Genomic DNA, 23,510 nt, shown 5'->3' with positions numbered 1-23,510 from the left:
ACTTACAACAGCCTGTGAAAGTAGTTGAAGAAAGATTCGCATGTTAAATATTTAGATTATTTCTCAGCACTAGTTACACCATATTTTTGTTCACAGGAGGCACAGCAAAACCAGAATGTCTGCTCATACCTTGAATCCTGATGCACCCAAACAAGTTAGTGTTGAAATGATGCTGTTATATATTTAGAGATAGTTTTTTGCATTTTTAATGATGTATCATTTTAAAATCAGTATTTCCCATTTTGGGTAGCAATATTACTGAACTTACCCATAGTTTTATTCTTTTGCATGAATTATGAAGCAAGCTTGCTTTGGGAACATGACAAATGAAATATTCTATCTCCTTTTCCTACCTTTTCAGTGGCAGACATCTGTGCCATGTCACAAGCTGAATATGAAACTCTTATATGAAGTTACTTTCAGAATTTTATCATTTTAAAAGTACAAGATTTTTTTTCAGATTTTTTTTTTTGGCACATGGAACTATGGTATTGCTTGGATCCAGGTCAAGATTTAATCTTAAATATTTCATAATGTCTCTTAGTGAAACCTTTCATTTATATGGGCAGGACTTATCAAATCAAGCTCTTCTCTGTTACAGTGACATTTTTTTTTCTGTAAACACACTTTGAGACAGCAAATATTGTTTGCGTGTTTATTTTCTTTTAATGAGCTGGATCCTAGAATTAATAAACTTTGCTAGTTCCCCAATATAGAATTGTAAGCCACTTGAATTCTCACAAAAAAACTTAGAAGGAAAGATTGTTCTTTCTAACATAGAATGCCTGTTCACTATGCTGCTCTTTCACACAGGACAACCACTCTACTCAGTTCTCATATCAGCTCTCCCAATTCGTTTACTATGGTAGCATTATTTGTGGGTGAGCCACACCAAAACTACTATGAAAAGGTCATTTACCTCATATCATCTGATAAACATAAAAATTTCCCAATAATATTCCCTAGTTCTTCATATAGCTCAACCAGAGATATATCAAAATAAATGATTGTATGAAGAAAAACTAATCAGGCACTAAAAGTACCCTGAAGCCAATAACTAAGCTGTCCAAATTGCCTGGATATCTCCTGAGTAATATTATTTTGTGGCTCAAATGAGGAATGTAGGTGTGTCTCAACGAAACTATTGTCTCTCACTTTGTGTTAGAATTGTGTGTATTTGTGTTTTGACACACTAGCAGATATAAGTAATGAATGGCGTTCACATTGTGAAGGGCATTGTTAGACTCTGTTCATTTATTATCTTTCATCTTAATAGTAATTCATCAGATTTAGTCATATTGAGATTTTCTCAATATAAATCTAAATATTTTCTGCCTCACAAACATTTAAAAAGTAAAAGGGTGAAAATACTTTTGTCTAAAGTTTCTTGAAATGCTTCACTATTAGCTAAGGAAACTATTGGAAAAGGCTGGTTTAGTCCAGGGAAGGGAAATAAGATAGTCTTTTATTTATTTATTTATTTATTTATTTATTTATTTATTTATTTACAGTATTTATATTCCGCCCTTCTCACCCCGAAGGGGACTCAGGGCGGATTACAATGAACACATATATGGCAAACATTCAATGCCAATAGACAAACAACATTCAGTTTTAGACAGACACAGAGGCATTTTTTTTAACATCTTCCAGCTTCACGATTTCCGGCCACAGGGGGAGCTGTTGCTTCACCGTCCATTGGTGGCTGTTCTTCCTCTTCTTTTCCTCGTGAGCAGTTTTATGGTGTTGTAGATTAGTTAAATTAGCCTCCCGCATAAAGCGACCCTAAATTTCCCTAATTGACAGATTCAACTGTCTTTCGGGGCTGCTAGGTCAATAGCAAGCCAGGGCTATTTTTTTTTTTTTATGGTCAGAGGCTTAACCCGACCCGGGCTTCGAACTCATGACCTCTCGGTCAGTAGTGATTTATAGCAGCTGGTTACTGATTTCTTTCTGAAACTGGTCCAGAGGGCTGGATATCAGTGGTTGTATCCTTTACTTAAAAAATTGCCCTATCTTCTGTCCCTTTCCTATTTGCATTTTTCCCTGCAGAAAGTAGACACTGTGTCTGCCTGCATCAGCTAAGTGTCTGGAGGAGCTGTTCCTCCAGGGTCTTACTGTATCATGCACTGGCCTTTTCTGTGGCTCTTTGTCCTGATCTGGATTATCCTGGTTAGGCTTGGGACTATTCCTCCATGAGCCATTTCCTCAGGTCCTGTAAGAGTCTACTTTTAGGGATCTTTCCATGACACCATCCAGCCCTCTTACATTGGTTCCAGAAGCCAACCCAATCCCCATTTTCCACTCTAGACTTAGTCTTTTCTTGCACTGTAACTCCTGACAGTTAAAACATATAGTGATTTGGAATGACAGGGGCTGTAGTCCAGTATATTTGGAAGACTCCTATTTGGAGAAGGTTGGTTTTAGAGGAATATCTAAAGTATGGTGAGAGTTATATATGACAATTCTGTAGTCGGGAATCATGTAATTCTAACTTAAGGCTCTTACCTATCTTCAGAAATGCAGTACCATGTACTGCATATACACATGTATAAGTCTAAAAATTGTAATCAAAAACCTACATCAACTTACCCACTGATCAGTATAAATACTGTACAATAATCTTTACCAAAAAAGGAATCATTTCATACTGCCCTGGAAGAACCTAAAAGAAGCACCAACCCCTTCTATTCTCTTTACTGCGGTACCACTTCTGTCTCTTTTAAATGCTTGCATGGGAAAATGGTGGCAGCAGCAAGATGGGTGATCCCCTCAGGCAGGATGGTGCTTTCTTCTTTCTGCAGAATGATCCTCAAATTATCCATAGGTGATATCAAAATCCATAACTTTGCTCCCCAAAACCTGCCTTCGGTTTATACTTGAGGTCGACTTATAAACGAGTATATGCGGTAAATGTGTTCATGTGCATGGAAACTTGCAACCTGCTAAATGAAATTTTGTGCTTGTAATAATAATTTAGGTGCTGCTGCACCATGCATTTGTAACCTACTCATGTAGCCATGACATTTTGTGTCTTTCACATTGAAACTACTTAATAGTCTTTAAGTCACTGCCATTTTAAAATATAGATTTTAGAACTGGAATGGCAAAACCAGCTCTTACTTTTTTGGGGATAATCCAAGGTAATATCTTTGTATTGTACCATTGCCACAAGGGTAGATGAGCAAGAGCCTGTACAGGTATTTAATTCCTGCAAAAAGGACAAGGATGAATCTTCAGGTCCTCACTTTTAGATCACACGAGGCATCTATGTTTAATTTCTGGTTCAGCTATCACCAAGTATGGTTTAAAGACATTGTATGTATAGTTTGTAGACCAATATCTGAACTTACTTGCATAGAGCGTATTTACATATCACTTCCTGTCAACGCAATTGCTAAAATAGTTTTCTAATATAAACCTCTCTTCTTTTCTCCCCAGAACCTCTCGTTTACAGATGGGTTGAGAACCCCTGGGTCTAATATATGTACATATTCTTCTTTACACTCGGATCATGTATTATCTGCAAACATTGCCAGCTTACCCACTTTCACAGAAAGCAATGCTTACTTTCTGGAGCCTAGAATGTTACATACGAGGAACTTGCCAGCAGAAGGAAATAGTGGGTCATCAGAAGAAACTGGGAAGAAAGTGGTACAGGAGCCTGGATCACCAGTACTCCAGTCATTCCAAGGTGTTGGGTTTTGTAATGTTGCAGAAGACAGCAGTCCCTTTTGTGCTGGTATTGAGAGTAGCTGTAGTTTAGGTGTAGCTTTAGAAAAGTGTTACAAAGAAAGTAATATTACTTGTAAAAATGACAATGATGAGGATGATTATACCACAGGTATGACTATTACTGCCAAACAACATGAGCCTCACGCGAGGGGTGTTCCACCTTTAAAACTGGTTAATTCCCAGCTTCAGGTTTCTGAAGAGTTCATTGATGATGATCCAACTGAAATTTCCTTTTTTGGTGGAGGATCTGAGGCATTTTCTTATTTGTATGGTGATTTAGATTTTCAGGAGTCAAATTTATCCAAGTGTCTCTCAAACTCAAGTGCTTTAACCAAAGAATTTTTGCAGCAAAATACTGTGTCGTGCCAATCAAGTCCTGATAGATACTCCACAGAAGCAGTAGATATGAACATGGATGATGAGTTTGAATTTGAACAAGATAGTGATTTCAATGGAAATGAGCAGCCATCAGATACCTCAGAACTATTTGAAGTTAAAGCTCAGGCCAGCAGAATGCAAAGTCTACTGAGCCCTTCTGAAACTAGTTCACTAATTAACAATCGATCTGAAAGTAGTTCTCTGAACAATTTAACCTTCAATGGTACATCATTTTTGCATACTTATGGTTCTGCTAATCATTCTGAAGCTAGCTCTATGGTGAATTTTCCAGCATATTCTGTTCGCTCTGAGTCAAGCTCAGCTTTTCAATTCACTGACATTATTGACCAGTTGGAACAACTGAGCTATCCTCCTACCACTACAGAAGACTCTAGTAGCAATGATGATTCTTGGGATTCTGAAACGGTTGCCCCATTAGATGTAAACCTCTTTTTTAGCAATCCTTTTGTTCAGGCTACTGGAGAGAATTTCACTCTTGACTTTCAGGACAATCTGAAAAATCTCACCCAAGAAGACAAAACAGAAAATACGCACACTAGCCATTAATATATATGCTGATATGGCACATTCATTTATTCCATTTAAAATCTGATTTTTTAAAAGAGAGTGTATATATTTACTATTTCTGATCTCATTCATTCTTGTGATTAGATTTTAAATTTACATACCATAGCTGACCGTCTCTTTATTACCACATTTTTATGTTGAAGTGTGGATGTCAACGGTACATAGAACATAGCTACTGTAACAGATAATGTATTGTAGTCAGCATTCCACATCTGCTGGGATTAGAGGCACAAAACCCCATGAAAGTAAAAAACCACAAATAAAGACATTGTTATTTTTTTAACCCAAGAAATTGCTGTTTGTTTTACGTCTTCCTGTGTGATTCTGTGGTCAATGTCTACTGGAGGCTAGCCATAGAGTTGTTCTTGAAGACCTAAAAGTTCCTAAAGATAACATATTAATTAAATCCACGAATAATCAAATCTACAAAGGTCAAAACCGCAAATGTGAAAAGCTGACTGTATATTATTTTAACCTCAGAAAATAGACCATCTGTAGTGATTGAGAATGCATCACAGTTGATGTTAACTGCATCTAGGTTTGAACGCAGCATGTCACAGTCAGCACTTGTATCCTGTGGGTTGATTTGAACTACCATGAAATATAGATGGTTGTTCAGCAGAGTGGCTGCATCTGAAATTAAGACAGATAGAAATTGAGCAGAAGGGACTCTGAAATATATCAATGTTGTTCAAGAAAACTCTACAGGCTTTCAAGTATCAAAAAACAGATTATGTTTTAGAGAGCTTGTATACAGGTATCCATTGTGTTTAGGACATCATTATGTTTTCTGAACTTAGAACCAGAGCTTTTTAGATAACAAACTTACTTTCTTCAATAATTGGACAGTCAGTATCTAGAAAAGGTACTTTGTAGTTTATTTTGTAGTTTCTTGTAGCTATTTTACTATAATACTATGAAGAAAAGCCAATAACTACTGAATTTATACAGGGTGGGTCAAAAGTCACAAAGGGGTCTCAATATTTAATAATTCTTTTATTTTTTGTTTTTATTTGAAGACACCATTGTAGGGATGTGCAAATCTGTTCTGTTTTTGTTTCAAATTTCGGGTGCCCCCCATACTGTTTTAGGGAAGATTGGGAGGCGTTCAGATTTGTAATTTGGAACCCTGAGTTCCATTTCCGTTTTGGAAAGAATATTCTCGAAATCAGAAGGCGGTGGGACAACCAAAAACAGAATGGATTCCGTGACGTTTCATACACCCCTACACCATTGTGACTTTTGGCTCACCCTGTGTAATAGGTTTGTGTGAATTAGAGGAAATCAATTATGGGAAGAACTGATTACTGTGACTTTGATTTAGAAATTATGTTTCTTCAAGAAATGATATCATGATTGCAGGAAGAATTTAAATAAATTGTAGTCCAAAGGAAGCACATAAAATGATTCAGATTACAATAATACTAGAAGACTGTGTGATGATAATTCCATCTCCTGATAAATATGTAAGAATGGATTCTGTGTTGCAAAGCATGAACTGAAGTTTTTTTTTATAGAAAAAGAAAACTCGAATGATGTTGCAGATAAATCTGAAAAGATGGTGTCTTAATGTTAATTAGGTCTGTGCAACTTTATGATTTTAATTCTTGCCAATATAAAAGGAAAAACGGTACAATATAAGAATATATCAGATTTCTTTTAAGATAAAGAAAATGTTACTTATTTTATATCATATGATAAATGGAATAATCTTCACTCTGGACTTGTTATTACATTTTAAAACCACTACTATAATCCTCATAACCAATTTTGTTAGATAGATTTTATGTAAGTGCTGCTTAGATTAATGAAATGATTATCTCTAGGCTTTTTGTTTCTGAATTTTCTGAATACAGTACTTTTATTTTTCCCACTAGAATTTAATAGTAGCTGTGGTGAAAGTCTCCTTATTCTTGAAATATTATATCAACAAGAATTATACTAGTTTGAGTTAGTAGCACCTTAAAGAATACATATCGTAGAGTGCAATCTTAAATATTTCTTTAAATATAACATATTTGGCCTTCCAGTAATTTCTCAGGAATGCCATGGCTCTGTATAACCAACCTTAGCTATGTTTTGGGGAGCAGGAATGTCCTCTGCTCATGGCTTTTCATAGACAATATTGAGCAAAGATTTTAATTCTTGGATTCCTTATTAGTATTAGTAGTACCATAAAATTGCTGTATATTATAAGAAAAAATATTTTAAAAGTTTTATTACTAGACTGGAGCTAGTCATTTATTATTTATCTTGGCCAATTGTTATTTGGAAAGGGCTTGCTTATTGACAGAAATATGTGCCACTTTGGTGATGCAAATTAGAAATGCTTAAAAATGAGGGCCACAAAATGATGACACGTGCTTGGGTTTTCCAAATAAGTATGTTAAATGATAACACGAGGCAGTTGTATTTCTTCTTATCAACTAGTTGTATAGAACAATCCACTTCTAAATTCCTGACATGAGAGAACTATTTACCTTTTACTTTTTAAAAAGCTTCCTATCAACATAATTGAGTCTGTTGGTAGGATCAAATGAGCTATCCCCTTCCCCCCCCCCCCCCCCCCCCCCCAGTTTGAAGCTTGGTATTTCCTGCATATGTTGTTCAGTACCAATATAAAGACTTCACATAAAATAGCACCACCAAATGCATGTCCTTAGATACATTTTCCATATTAGCCCAACAATGTTGCCCTTTTCAAACTTTCTTGAATCTCTTTTTATGGCAGTTTGAGTTTAAATGCCTTATCTTTTAATAAAAATAACTTTTAGAAGAGTTTTAAAGCTGAACCTTTCTCAGAGAATCCATTTGTAGGAATTTGGAGGATTCTTGAGAATTTTAAGTGGAGAGAAATAAAAAAATGTGCTGATCTCAACATGATAGAAATAGTAACCAACAGTTTGGAGCTGCTTCATCCTCCATGGAGCTCCCTCCCCTTTTTATTTTTTAAAATCAAACTATTTTTTTCTACTGCAGAATTAAACATGTTCTGGTCCATTTTTATTTTTATTTTGTCAATGCGGTCAGATGCGGAGAGACTCTAGTGCATCTATTTCCTCCAATAATTTTTGATCCTTTGTTAGGTTGAAAATCCTAGCTTCAGAAGAAAGTTCTGTGGCCTTCATGATGGTTGAGCAGGGCTTGAAGGGATCCAAGATGAGAGCTAACCCTCTAAGATTGAAACTTTGTCAACTACCTCATCTGTAGGGGGGATTTCTGGAATGTGCTCTTAGGACCATTTAAAATTTGTGCCTTTTTATAACAATGTAATAGTTTCTATTCTTAACATATCAGATTGTCTGTACTCTTGTCATTAAGTAGAAACTAGCTTTTGAGCTCCAAGCTTTATGGAAGTATGGGGTTTTTTTGGTAGTACTCTATAAAATATTTTTAAAATACTTATTTCACAAGATGTTACCAAACTTCTTCCTGACTTCAAAAGCAAGATCATTTTGATCCAAACAAAGATTGAAATGCAGAACTTAAAAGAAATATGTTGGATCAGCTTGTTTGTTTCCATTGGTTTTTTCTTTTTATTTTAAAGAATAAAGAATATAACTAGGGCGATGGTGGAAATAACCAGAAATTCAATCTCTTTCTCAGGCAGATCTCATTAATGGCTTCAATGTGCACAGTTATATAAAAAGGTGCTGTCTTATTCTATTCTTAATGGAGAACTGGGGAAGCATGCTTCTCAGAGTAATTTCTATGAAATTTATACTTCAGTAGGTGTTTAAATCTACTGAAGTGGTTCAACCCAATAGCATCTAGCAACATCCTCATAAATTCTGCTAAGTTTTTAAGTGCTAGAACTTAATTTGCTTATTTACAACTTTATAAAAATACAGTCCTGGTTTTTGTAAGAATTTCTGTTTGCCTCAGGGTCAGTAATCAGGCGGAGGGAAAATTAATAGTGAGGATTCCTCAGACATGAAGAGACATGAGATAGCCAAGGAGATGAATAATCTGTTTGTGAAATCAAGCTATTTTATAGTTATAGCAATAGCTATAGAAATGAGTTTTTCTCCATTGTACAATGTTAAAGTATTCAACTGCACTTTATGGTACATAGGAAGGTAGTATTAAATACTCCAGAACTTAATCAGATATATTCTGAACAATATTTTTAAACATTATTTTATGGCTGTACTCATTTTGTATTTAAACATATTTATTCCAGCCCTTTTAAAAGCATGCAAAGAGCTGGTTGGAGAATTTAGGGTGTTCTGGGGTAAACTGTTAAGAATCAACAGAACTGATAACATAGCAATGAACTGTTTGTATAATTAATTGTTATTACAGTAACCTCAGTATTTATATTAACCACTAAAATTGATGAGTTATTTTGGACAGGGTATTTACTTTGCATTCAAGTTGATTTTTAGACTGTTTTCAAATTTTAAAACAATAATTAGTTTCCATCAAGTCCAGTCAGCCCTCCACATTCATTGGGGTTAGGGGCACAAGACATTTGTGAAAATGAAAAATCACAAATAAAGATATTGTCATTTTTTTAAACCTGCAAAAATTCTCTATGAATGTCGAGAGCAGTGGTTCCCAATCTTTGGTCCTACAGGTGTTTTGGTCTTCAGTTCCCACAATTCCTAACAGATGGTTAACTGGCTGGGATTTCTAGGAGTTGAAGTCCAAAACACCTGGAGGACCACAGGTTAGCAACCACTGGTCTTCCAGCATGCTTCCATGATCCACCTCCATTGGAAAATGACCACAGAATCGCAGTTGTGGATCTAAAGATTACTAGAGAAGTGCTGTCACTAGAAATCTCTAGCTGAGGCCTGCACAATCTGTGGCTTTCCAGGTTTTTGAGACGCAAACTCCCAGAAGCCCTAGCCAGCTTGTCCAGTGACCAGGAATTCTGGGAGCTGAAGTCCAAAAACACCTGAAGGGCCATAAGTTGGGTAGGTCTGATCTAGGTCTTTCAGCTTAACTGAGAGACATTGACCATAGAGTCACACTGGAGGTGCTAGAGATTTCTAGGTAGATTATAATCAAATCTGAATGATCCAATCCACAAAAGTCAAAAACACGAATGTGGAGGGATGACTGTTTAAGAAAGATGGTACATATGTGTACCATATGGTTGTACTTTCTAGGAGGACATTAACCAAAAACCTGCTGGTAACTCATTCCCATTGTCATTTTGCAAAATCTTTGTTTTCCAAGGATTACACTTGATAGTGAAACTTCTATATTAAAACTATTGATTTCCAGTTTGTTTATTTGTTTATTAATAGTCAATCTCTTTCTCAGTAAATTTAGGATATAGAATTTTGGTGGACAAATTCATATTGTGAGCTTTTTGTAATTCTTTGTGCTTGTTTTGTAAAGTGTTGAAGGGGTCATCTATTTTATCACTAAGAACAATCTTAGGTGTCAGATCTGCAATAATCCATCAGTAATTAAAATGAATGAATAAAATAAACATGAGCTCCAAAAGTGCCATATTCAGAGTCAGGTGATACCTTCTGAGTGTGGAGGACATAGGAAAATTCAAATTGTTTGTATTGGTAGTAAATTGTGAAAGATTATCTTCAGAACATATTAGCCATATATATTAAAGTTTTATGCACCAATATTTTGTGCCTTGATATTAGTATTTACTTAATTGGTAATTTAATACATAAATATTCATGAGAGAAGTACATTTCCTGGACTGGATTTTCTAAATGCACCATTCTATCATTTTCATGCTTCATCTGTTCCTTTTTATACACTTTTCTGTTCACATTATCATAATCATATATCTGTGAATTTGTACTAATAGTTTTGAAATCGTTTATACAATAAAATGAGGAAGAATTCATTATGAATAACTATATGCTTTTAGCTTTTTTCTTGTTTACAATTTTATTTTTAAAAAGGTGGCCCTTTTCCAGTTTGGGGGTGATGTTTAGAAAAATAGAAGCCATTTCAATCAGCCTGGCATTGAATGCGATAATAGATATTTTTTCTTGAGACGTTTTGTTTTGTGATCATAATTATGTATGCATGTATACTTACAAAAATATGCTTGCCTTGACTGACATTCCTTTAATTGGTTTTGTGATGCCTTTGGTGAGACCTAGGACATCATATCGGTTTCATATTCTCATTAGTGATTCTGACAATCCTGCTCCAACTGCAAATGCCCCTCAAACCCACCTTAAAAGTGATTCAGCTTCTGGAGCAATGGATAACTTTGTTACTGCTGAATAGGGCACTTAAGGATTACGTGATCTAGCTTCTTCTACTAGTCAGCACAATGTTGCAACAGGTCTCCCCGCAGGGATCTCTGCTAGTGTTCCTTCCTGCATTACTCACTGGTGGAAGGGGCTGGTAACATCATCCTAAAGTACCCCACTCAGCAGCAAAGCGGGTCTTCAGATGGCTGAATGGCTTTTATGATGGGTTTCAATGGTTGGGTGAGGAGTTAAAAGCTGGCTACAGTGTGATAGCTACATGTTTGATTCATGATGTCAGCCTGTCATTGGTGCATATAGGTCTCTGAAAGTAATCAGTATTTAACTTAGCTGGTAGATTCCCCCCCCCCCCCCCCCAATTCCAAATAGACTATCCAGATTGTACCAGTAAAGGATTCTGTAGATCCAGTCATTTTTGGGGCTTCTCTTACTTAAAGTTGTTCATTTTGTCCTCCGTACTTGTTTTAGAATGCTGATTTAATATGCATAGTAAACTACATGCTTGGCACCCACTTTCTTCATGGTAAGCTTCTGAGACCAAAGCAGGGCTCATAGAGAACCAAGGCTGTTGGGTTTGCTTTTGCGTCTGAGGCAGATCTCTAAGGGGATCCCTTCATGGGAACAAAAAGACAGATATACCAAGTCCATTTATTTAATTCAATTCCTTAATCTGAATTAGCTTTATTTCACTGGAATTTGTCACCTAACCAAATCAGACTACTGTATTTGTGATTCAAAAGTATAATTACCTTGCTTATGTAATATTATATTCTTAAAATGTATAAAAAGATCTAATTGTCATCACGGTACAAGCTCTTTGCTATAAAAAGCACTTAATAGTACTGTCTGAAGGTGTGTTTCTCCAGACGTTGCATCCTTTAAGGAGAAACAGAAGTCAGTGTAGCACAGGTGATTTCACATTCAGTCATATTATCAAAAACTTTTCAAATTTCTAGGAAGCTTTATTTATAACTTCACACATTGAAATAAAAAGTCTTGGTCTGGGAAATGAAATACACCATAGTTTCTCTTTTTAACATTAAATTCCACATTGAAAATGGCAATGACACAATCTTAGACCTGTTCTTTGAAAACTTTTATGCAAGCTTTTATTACCAAGATGCAGAATGATACTGCATGGCTGTGTTCTGTGAATGCTTTGTTGCACAGAATCATTTCTTAAGGAACTACTGTTACAGGTAAGTAAAATATTTCCCATAGCATTTTTACATGCATCATATGTTTTCTTCTAGTTTTTTAGGATGATACAAACATGTATCACCTAGAGTCCCCTTGGGGAGAGAGGTTGAGTTCAAAATAAAGTTGATTATTATTATTATTAGATGCAAATGAAATATGAGAAAAGGCATTTCCTAGTAAAAGGTTTTGTAGACTTAACTTCATCAAATGCACTTTGTTGAGAAAACCAAATGATTGTGAGGTTATAATTCCACATTTTTTGTAAGAGTAGTAAGATATTTATAACTTAACATTAGTTCTGAATTAGTTCTTTATTGTAAAGAACTAAACAGAACTTACAACCACTACTTGTACAGCCAGGGAATGAGGCCTTAGATTATTTTTCAGGAAGGTAAAAATTCCACACCCAGTGTTCCATAATAGGAGATCTACAGTTTTAAGCAGCAGTGTTCTCATATTCCTGGGCTTTGAAATTTCACTTTGTTTGAAAATCAGTGTGACATTAAAGCTTTGGCTTAAATGTAAAATGTACAAAATACTTCAGCAATACCAAAATACCTCAATTAACAAAATCTCAAAAAAAAGCTCATTTTTTCAAATTCTTTTTACAGTGGCCCACTAGCTGAGAGGATTTTTTTTTAGCAGCATCAATATTGGATGATGGTGAAAGAGGGCTGGAGAAAGACTTTCAGTGCCACTTAGCAGTATGTCTGCAGTAAACAGTGCAATAAAGCTCGAGCTAGGAAACAATGAGATTCCTCTCTTGCTAAAACTACTGTGACTGTATGCGCCTGCCAGCAAGGGCCAAGGTAAGCAGCAGCTGCTGCTTCCAGAATCCCTTAACAAACATGCATGAACAGCAAAGCAGAGAAATGGGGGAAAGCAAATAAGTGCCTCTCACTAGCTATCGGCAGCATTATAAGGAATGGTAGGACTATATATTTGGCTACCAACATGAAAACAAAGAGCAGTGAAAATAAAAAAAAAAAAACGATTCCTGGATTCATTTTGGAAAATTCTTTCAAGTAATCTGAAGATTTTGAATTTTATTTTGTTTACTTATTGCATGTCTTACCTGATCCAGTAGTTTCATTTTGGCTGTGCATTCTGTCATTTTTGAATAAAAGTTGGTTGAAACACATTGAACTGCTTTTTTGTAGTGTGTGAACCTATCCCTATACTTGCAATGTTTTTCTGCCTCTAGTACCAAACTTACTGTTAACCAAGTAACGTCCACGGACACTGTTAACTGCAGTATTCTTCTACAATTTAAATTTTGCAAAATTAAAATTGTAAATATAAACATGTTAATAACAGTGTTGATTGCAAGCCATTTCAGTCCTGTTTTTAAGCATATAAATATAAAAATAGAGTAGTTAATATTGAAAAGTTTTTCACCCATGTGGTCTCAAAGCATTTTGTATTATACCTTTGTCATCCTTCAAAATATACAGTAAGTTGACTAGTATTATCCCTACTTTACAGTTAAAAGCTATGAGAAAGTGAGTTTCATAAAGAAATGTAGTCAAATTAATGGTTGAGCTAAGTTTCATGAAGAGGCTTACAGAATTCTAACTAATATATCACATTTCTGTTCCGGGGAATATTTTCAAGCCATGAATGGTTTAATGTGTAAATGCACAATCCGTGGATACAGAAGAATGACTATTCCAACTCTGTCAGAATAGGCTGCAAAATACTTCCATCAGTTGGCACCCTTGTAACATAAGATATTTGACAGCGCTTGATTACTTCTGAGAATGTATACTAATGCCTTTAAACTTTTAATATTGATTTGCATCAAGTTTCAAAACTCCATTGTTACAAACTTTAGTACAGCTAGCATAGAATGTGTGCCACAGCTTTTAGTGGCAGAATTAGTGTATTTTCAAAATGGAGAGAGTTTACCATTACAGGACCTCCCACCAATGTAGCAACAACATACAACATATATTGTGGGCCACCTCCTCATATATACTCATTATGTCCAGATTTGAGAGTTTAGATATCATTTGAGAAAATACAAATCACTGAGACAGTGTCAAAATGTTGGACACATTTATTTGCTCCTTTTCTTTATATCTAAATTGTATGTTGAAACTGATTTAACACTTTTCCCCGCAAGGGACAAATGCCAGCAAATTCTTGTCATGTGGCTCATGCAGTCCGAGGCCAGGCAGGGACCGCATTAACTGATACGAGATTCAGTTGCTTGGCCTGTTAATAGTTAACTTCATCCTCAATAGTTCGAATCTCTTCCAGGTGACTAAGCGTAACAATGTTTAGCTTCCTGAGTAAGTCACTCTGCACTAAAACTCCCTCTTCATGCTACTTCCCCCTTCCTTTACTTCAAACGTGATTTTCAAAAAGGCATTGCTTCCTGAGTCAAAAGACCAACACTGAATGCCTGTCAATAGTGCAGCAGAAAACTTGCAGTTGGCTCTCTTCCAACTTTGTAATCTCTGCTTGTAAAACAAGCATAAAAGTATTCCGTGTCTGTTGATTACCATGTCTATATGGTTACTTTGGGTAGACATTTCTGAACTGTACAGTATAAAGTTAAAAATAATAAAGTGTGGAATGAAGATTAAATGTTTGAAAGACTACAAAGGTTTCTGTTTTTTCTTGAGACTGCAGAGAATGGAATTTGGAGTGGGAGTGGCACTGTAGCTTTAGGAGCGTTTGCTAGTGTCGGCGTAGGAGCTGTTTTTGGTTTTGAGAGTGAATAACAATGAAAGGAACAGCCTAAGACAGAAGTTTGTGCTCCAAAATGCAAAATAGAATTTTTAGAGAATCAGAAATATTTTAAAACTTGGTTCTATGTTACTGGTTTGCTGTTTTGTAGAAACCATTTCTAACACCAGTATGTCAAACAGTACATTATATTTTCTTGCAAAAAGAAAGCTTAATAAGTTGTAACTGCTCCAAACATTAAATCTGAGATCATTTGCATAAAGAAACACACTTTGTATTTTGCTCAACAGATCTTTTGTTCCAGAGGAAAGCTACAAAAGAAGTCTTAACACTTTAGCTTAGAAACATTGAGTTAAAATACTGTCTTGACAATCTCCTTGGCTCTTCTTCTGTGATCCTTGCTAATGACAATTACCTTGTTGCCATGACTGTCTAAACAGATTCGCAAAAGCTTCTTGACAAACGGAAAACGTATCTCCACCCAATGAATAATGCAGTGTTGTTTTCAGCCAGTGGAGAAAACTCTGTATTGGGGATAATTCCACTTGTACATAGCTAGGGGAAGTCTTGGCTTCTGCACAGTGATAGACAGGGAATTTAGCCTGTAGTCTGCATTTCTGGAAAGATGTTTCCTGTCCACATACACATAGCTTTTGAAATCAGCTGTATTCTGAAAACATGACTTCTTTGTGGTCTCTGACTCAGACACTTAGGTTTTGTGCATGCATATGGGCATTAGCAACATCAGGAGGAAATTAAAACTCTTAAACTGAGATTTCTTATAAATCTGATTATTTTTAATATCAATTACTCTAAAAGTTTTTCCTGCTACTATGAGGTGTTAAAGAGAACTGTATTTATCCAGTGATATCATAATTAAAGCAGTGTATGGCTCTCTTGATAGATTTCAACAGAGAAAATTGGTTTATGGCTATTATTTTGTAGTGCACTTTGATCAAAAATCAGAATTCTTAGCAAATACTAGGTTGAACTATAGGAAGTACTGGTTAACTTTCTTGAACTGAAAGTGATCAGAGGAACTGTTTAAAACTTCATATGTGTCAAATATACTGCTAAAAACAAAACCCATTTTTAATATCATTTTTTCTTATGTGATACTTAGGTTCTCAGGTGGCTTCCTTTAAAATGAAGACTCCAATGACCTTGAACCCCCCATTTCAAGTGAATATGAATTCATCTGGACAAGGCTCATCTCCCCTTTTGAGCCCTGTCTTGAGTGATGTTGGTGGTGCAAGAATAGAAGAAGAGGACGAAACAAGGCGAAAGGTAAAGCAGGGGTGAAATGAATTTCATTTAAAAAAGGATGCAAATTATATTTCTGTTTATTGTATGATTCTCAACTTCTGCTATTTTCTACATTTCTATTTGTACAATATTAGCATGTTTGGGCCATATAGTCCATCCATTTGCCCCCTCAAAAGTCGTAAGCCACATAATGCATAATGCTTTCCCTGCATAGCTTTCTAACCAATTCGTTTTTTCTGTCATAAAATAATTTCATCTCTTTGTGTATTCTTAGGTGCTTAACTGCTAAGAAACTATTCTCCTAAATGTTGTTCCAAGAAAATAAACTGCATCATAATAGCTTGAGGTGGCATGGAATAACGTAAAAGACCTGACACGGTTTAGCAAAATAGTTTAAATCCAGCTGTTTTAGTCATCTTTGATATATCATGCTAGAGCCCAGTATTTGTCCATTCCTTTTCAGAAACATATTTTAAAGCATGTGTTTCTAAAGATTGGAGTGATGAAGACAAACCAGAGTTTATTTTTTAATCGTCCAAGCTCATTTAGTCCTTGATTAACAATACTAATATTTGTTATTAACAGTATTGATTACTGCTAGAGATTAAATCATGGGCAATATCAAACTGCCTAAAACAGAAAACAAAATCCTGAGATCATTTATGTGAGAGAAATGACATTTATAACAAAATCTTCCCCCTCTCCTACTATAAACACTAGAATTCCTGAGAATTCTGTTTTAACATAATATAAAGAAGGCTTTCAGGTTGATTTCCATAATAATGAGCTGACCATTTCATATTGTAAGCAATATTACTTTGCAGAGATATTTACTGAGGTGAGCAGTACTGTCTGGAGGCGTCAGGCAGTACCTCCTCCCAATTTATCCCAGCTGTTTTTATTGTCCTCAGCCTCATGAATTGACTCGCTTAGAAACTTCCAGGAGTGGAAATATACTTTTAAAATAGATCGAAAGACCCCACTGCGTTGTTTAACATATAAAGAGAGTCATTTTTCAACATTTGAAAGGCAACATTTAATCACTTCTACTTTTCTTTCTTTTTCCAGCACTTCTGGCAATCTTTGCAGCCCCTGGAAGGACTGCAGCTGCTAGAATCTTGCTAGAATCACTGTTCCCACAGTGCTGCCATCCACCCCATTCACATACTAAAGGAGTGATAAATTTGTGGCCCCCCAAGTGTTTAGCTTTCAATTCCCATCAGTCCTAGCCTATCTGGTCACAGGTCAGGGGTGGTGAAAAGTATAATTCCAGCAACCTGTGAAAAGCTACAGGTCTTCCCAAGTCTGGCCTATAGAAATAGCACTATTCTTCAAATTACCCACTCTCCTCCTGTCCATGCATCAGGGAACAGGGAAGAGGAAAGGTTCTACTTTCTTGGGCCACTTAACCAAGAGTCATATAGATGGAGCTTTGATCCACATTCAGCCTGGTTTGATTCCTATCTGTATGCTCAGTTTGAAAATTCCTATTTATGTTAATGTCAGAAATCTTCTCTTCCATTTTATTTCACTTATGAATTACATCCCGTTGTGGGCTTCTTTTATGACACTGGTTACTTGGTCACAGGAAACAGTTAATTATAAACAACTGGATCTGACCTTAAATCTGATTTAGTAACTCCTGTACACACCTTGAATTCAGATTTAATTTTGGAAAATAGCTGCTTCAAAATTTTGTTTTATTAAAAAAAATACAATTTAAAACCATTCACAGAGGGAGGTCATGATTTCAGCTGTGTGCAATATTGCTACATCTGGACATTTCAAGCAGTCTTATTATAGCTTAGCCAAGTTCATTGTTAATAGGAAACATTTTCTGTTTCATTTATTTGGGATTTACTTGTGCCTTGTAGAGATATCCAGCGGACAAAGCGTATTTCATTGCAAAAGAAATTCTTGCTACTGAACGGACTTATTTGAAGGACCTAGAAGTACTAACTGTAGTAAGTAATTTAAAGCTACTGTGGCCCATTGTTCTCCCCAAACAATTATCTTTGATCATTTCACAAGTCTTTGTCTTAATGTTTTCCTATAATCCCACTCTGTTTCAGTAGCTAGAAAGGGATCCAAATTCCTTGCATCTACTTCCTGAGTTTATCACATCATCTTCCCAGCAGCTTTTGTTTTGTTTTGGTGGTTTTGTTTTGGTGAACACTTTCACTCAAAAGCACACAGAATTTGCTACTGCAGATATGGCTATCGCATCATCTCATATCAAGGTTATTCTCTGACTAACTGTAATTTGGCACCTTCAGTTTCATTTGAGAGAAAAACCTATGAATAATGGGTATATTACCTACCAAATATATCAATGGGAATTTTTCAAGTTGCCATAATTGTGAACAATATTTTGTGCATCTTGTTTAGTGAATGCGTCTGGTGACAGATTTGTTTTCATTTTCAGTTTTTCCAAAATTGACTTTTCTGGGTTCTTTGATCATTTTCATGTTGCTTGTAGTAGAAAAACAAAGCCTTATTTCTCATTTATATTATTATTTATCTTTCATCTGCAGTGGTTCCGCAGTGCAGTTGTTAAGGAGAAAGCCATGCCGGACGGGCTCATGTCCTTGTTCTTCTCTAATATAGACCCTATCTATGAATTTCACAGTGGTTTCCTGAAGGAGCTTGAGCAGCGTCTAGTACTTTGGTGAGTTTAAACAGAATCGAGAATATTTGATGGATGGAATTTTCTTGACGTCTGATGAAACTTCTTATCTTTTAAACAGAGTAATTTAAATTAGCATTTTATTTGCTAAATACTTAGACAGAAAACTTTTCTGTCAATAGAAAGCAAGGAATGTGCCAGTCTAATTTATCTGGGAAGAGAGCTTCAGAATCTGGGAACACCTACTGAGAAGGCCCTCTCCCGTGTTCCTACAAGATATTCCTGCAAGTGGAGTGGGACAGAGACAAGGGCCTCCCCAGCAGATCTCAAAGCATGGGCTGCTTCATAAGAGAAAATACAGTCCTCCAAATGCCTTGTACCTGAGCCATATGGGGCTTTATAGGTCAAATGGACCACCCACTATAGCGGTTGCAACAAGGGAATTGTATGTTTCCTGTAGCCAGCCTTAGCTAGTTATCTGGCTGAAACTCTTTGGACCAGTTGGAGTTTTTGAACACTCTTCAAAGACAGCCTCCCATTATACTAATCCAACTGGGATATAACAAAGGCATGGGTCTCTTTGGCCAGGTCTAATATCTGAAAAAATGGGCACAGTTAGAGCACAAAGTTTAACTGTTCAAAGGCACTCCCAAATGATGCTGAAACTTCAGTTTCCAGGCTCTGAACTAATTCAAGGAGTACAACCAAAGCCCCTTCTATACTGTCATATAAAATCCGGATTATCTGTTTTGAAATTGATTATATGGCAGTGTAGACTCTTATAATCCAGCTCAAAGCAGATAAAGTGGATTATCTGCTTTGATAATCTGGATTATATGCCATTGTAGAAAGGGCCCAAGATGCAGAACTGAATTTTCAGGATGGTGGGGGGATTACCTCACCTATCACAGGGCAAATCCCTACTTCCTGCCTTTCGATTGAATAGGCTGAATTCCTATTCACTGATCTGCTTTTCTAGAAGCATGCCCTAACATGCTTGATTATAGTGAGATAAGATTTTATTTTTTAAAATTACAATTCTGGTTTACACTTAGGTAACTGTTGCTTTCTTTAAATAAACAGCTTTTGGAGGAGGACTATTACTGGAGAATAATTTTAGGGGCCAATTGTCTGTAGAGCATAACTTCTCAGTCTCTCAATTTTAGGGAGGGACGGTCAAGTGCTTCCACAAAAGGAGATTATCAACGAATTGGTGATGTGATGCTGAAAAACATGCATACACTAAAGGTATGGAAATATAAAACTCCCATGTCCTCGCCTATATTTCTGTTTAAGAATGATAGCACCAATTGACAAAATTGTCAAAAGACTGTTCTGTCTTCTAGTGTGTCCAGAGCAACATCGTTAATCTTCACAATGCAATATATCTCTTGAGTTCTCAAGTTTAAAAAAAATCTGAGATTTGTAGGAAGATCTTTGCCATATATGAGTAATACATATCCACATAGCTACAGGTTCACTTAAAAAAAAAAGCAAAGAAGAAGTGACATAGTCCAGATTTGCAAGTATCTAGAATTGCCTCAAGAATTAGATCTAATTGGAGAATTGTGTTTAAAAATATTAAACAATAATGTGTGTGAACATTTTTATGTCTCCACTTACGACTTTTCTTATCTCATAGGAGCTTACCAGCTACCTGCAGAAGCATGATGAAGTCTTGACAGAATTAGAGAAAGCAACTAAGCGTATTAAAAAACTGGAAATGGTTTATAAAGAGTTTGAACTCCAGAAAGTTTGTTATTTGCCACTCAACACTTTCCTTCTCAAACCCATCCAGAGGTTAATGCACTACAAACTGATCCTGGGGAGACTTTGCAAACACTACACACCAGATCACCGGGACTATGCGGACTGCCGGAGTAAGTGGTGGATTAAGTAAATAGTCACAACACTTTTAGCTGATTTTTTATCTTTTCATTTTCTGTTGCTAGTTGACAATACATGAATTATCTTGGTGGGAATTTTATTCTTTATTAGACTAATTTATAAGGTTTCATTTTGTTTGACCTCTGAGTTTTAAGAAGAAACCAGACCAAATGGAAAAGTTTCATGTTACAAACTATTACAAGGTTCTTGGTGTTTGTCTCAGGATCTCAGAATGGAGTCTTAATATCTACATTTTCAGCTTTAAAACTGCTTTTACTAACACCCTTTTATTTGGTGTTTGTGTAGTGGGATATTTACTTAATGGCTGATTCACACATACATGTACTTCTCTCAACAGATCAATACTTAATTGAACGCATTAGCAGCTTCATTGGAAAGTATTGACTTTGGAATTTGATATTTTATGACAGCTGTCATGATTAAATTAGGAACAAATGCGAATTGATATTATGTGCTTTTTTATCATATACTGTATATGCATTTAACAGACAAACTGAGAAGAGTATATTGCAGTTTAGCCATAGTATGGAGTTCACAGGCAGTTGCAAACATTGAGAAAATGTAAATACATTATTCCTATGTGGTTAGAGTGTTGTAATGCATCACAGTAATGAAGATCTGGTATCATGGTTATAGATATCGTGCTTTTGTTACATTTGCATGTATATTTTGCAAATGTAATAAAAGATGCAAAACAGAATGCCAGAACTACAAATGTTACATTTCTTCCTCCTGCATTCAGCACTCACTCATTTTCGTGCCTGCAAAATAGACATATGAAATCATCTGCCTCCTAGGATTGTTTTGTGAACAGAATAAGATTATGGAAACAAGTACGGCAATTAAAAATAACAGGATTGCCAATGATTTTGGTTTTAATTTTTAAGGGTTTTTCTAGCCATGGAAGGTACAATTTATGCTCCTATTAAAACAATAAAAACAAAAGTGTAAGGGGGTAAGGTGGGAGATCAATGCAGAGCATAAGCTTTTCTTTGTGGAAAATATGGCCAGCCTCTCTAACCATGAGCAACCTAATTGCTGTTCTGTTCTTCTGTTACCTTCCATCATCCTCTAAAAATGCAACACAACAATTTGAAAACCTGTGCTTTAAACACAAGGTGTAAAAATGTTAATGCAAACATGTGATTTTTCAGAATTCATTTGTATACTGCTGTGGCACAAAATAGAAACAACTCATGACTCCCTCAAGAGGGTATGGACAAGTTTGTTATGTTAGACTAAAGTAAATGATATATTTGTTCAAGCCAGGCCAGACCATCTACACAATTAGCATTCACATTTTCTTTATAGGAAAAAAATTGATGCATTTCTTTAGGTTGGAGAGCAAGCAAAATAAGGCTACTGAATATTGTGCTCACTGAAATTTACTGTAAATCTTTGCAGAATGCAGAAGTGTGTATTTTCATTCAATTTGATTCTTAAGCAAGAATTAGTGAAATATGACCCATTTAGTGAATTGCTGTCTGTATGCGATGTGAGTTAACAGCAGTAGGTCTTTAAAAATATTCCACCATAACCATAACCAAAGATCTAAAATCCATAGAAAGGAAAACCCTAGAATAATTAAGAAAACGCATGGAGGGGAAGTTAAAGGATTATAATAATCTGCAATTATCATGGTTCGGCAGAATAGCCCTAGTAAAAATGAAAGTCTTACCCAAAATAAATTTCTTGTTCAGAATGATACCATTAATGATTTCAGAAAAGGAAATAAATAAATGGCAACAAATGATAAACAAATATTGCAATAATGGTAAAAAGAACAGATTAAACAAACAAATTTGGTACAACCCCCAAAAAGGAGGATTGGGCCTTCCGAATATAAAAAAATATTATGAGGCAAACCAATTAAGATATGTAGTAGAGAAGATGATGGATGGAGAAGGTTTGGAATGGATGGAATCAGGGAATAAGGCAGTTGAGTGGAGAAAGGATAACATATTCTTTAAGGAAATCTCAAAGAAAGAGATAAAACAAATTGGAAATATATCATTAAGAAATATAATGGAAATATGGAGTAAATATAAAGGACAATTAATAAGAATTCAGTTTTAACGCCAATAATAATGGAAAAAGATTTCCCAAAGGAACTAAAAGGAACACTAGATAAAGAATTAGAAAAAAGGGAACTAAAAAGGGTAGGAAATTGGATAGAACAAAAAATGGAAAAGGTAAAAATGAGAGAAGAATTGAGAGGAATAAACATTTCTTGGATTCATTGGATTCAATTAGAAAAATGGAATGAAAACTGGTGGGCCCGAAATAAAACTGGAAAACAAATAACGCAATTTGAGGAATTAATAATAAAATCATTAAAAAGAGAAAATAATGAGCCATTAAAAGGAACAACAAGTAAAATATATAAAATACTAATTAAAGACAGAAAAAAAGAAAAGATTGACATTAAGAGAATCATGGGAGGAGGAATTAGGAACAAAGATAATGGAAAAAGAATGGGAGGAGATATGGAAAACAAGACAATTAAAAAACATGTCAATTAGAATAAAAGAAAATTATTACAAATTAAAAATTAAGTGGTATTTAACACCAAGAAGGTTAAATATTATGAATAAGAATAATAATGAAAAATGCTGGTGAGGGTGCCAGGAAATTGGAACCTACATACATATGTGGTGGGATTGTAAACATGTAAAAGGTTTTTGGGAATTGGTCATAAGGGAAATAGAAAATATTATGAATATAAAAATTAGAAGGAATCCAGTGGAAATATTACTTTTAATTAAAAAAGAGGGTGAGAAAGATAAGAGGGGGAAAAATTTAATAGAGATGCTATTAACAGCAGCTAGATTACTAATTGCAAAATATTGGAAAGGAGAAATGAAAATACAAATTAATGAATGGTATAAAGAAGTTTGGCGAATGGCACTGAA

At 35.4% G+C, this 23,510-nt stretch overlaps 1 protein-coding gene across 5 annotated transcripts in view; it reads left to right on the top strand.

Moving 5' to 3' along the window:
* farp2 (FERM, ARH/RhoGEF and pleckstrin domain protein 2) overlaps positions 1-23,510 on the top strand; it is a 90,318-nt gene that overhangs the window by 52,496 nt on the left and 14,312 nt on the right. For 4 of the 5 annotated variants that reach the window (XR_010004702.1, XM_008106336.2, XM_008106335.2 and 1 more), the window contains exons 12-18: positions 97-154; positions 3,442-3,694; positions 15,922-16,085; positions 17,939-18,028; positions 18,599-18,732; positions 19,857-19,938; positions 20,333-20,570. Coding sequence is in view for 4 of the 5 variants with exons in the window: in XM_008106336.2 (XP_008104543.2) it covers positions 97-154; positions 3,442-3,694; positions 15,922-16,085; positions 17,939-18,028; positions 18,599-18,732; positions 19,857-19,938; positions 20,333-20,570 (1,019 nt within the window). In the remaining variant the exon portion in view is untranslated. The remainder of the gene's footprint in view (positions 1-96; positions 155-3,441; positions 3,695-15,921; positions 16,086-17,938; positions 18,029-18,598; positions 18,733-19,856; positions 19,939-20,332; positions 20,571-23,510) is intronic. The other variant, XM_016992114.2, reaches the window with a different exon arrangement.

The sequence above is a fragment of the Anolis carolinensis genome, chromosome 3, assembly GCF_035594765.1.
Source record: "Anolis carolinensis isolate JA03-04 chromosome 3, rAnoCar3.1.pri, whole genome shotgun sequence".
NCBI lineage: Eukaryota > Metazoa > Chordata > Lepidosauria > Squamata > Dactyloidae > Anolis > Anolis carolinensis.
This window is presented reverse-complemented; position numbering and strand designations above follow the sequence as displayed.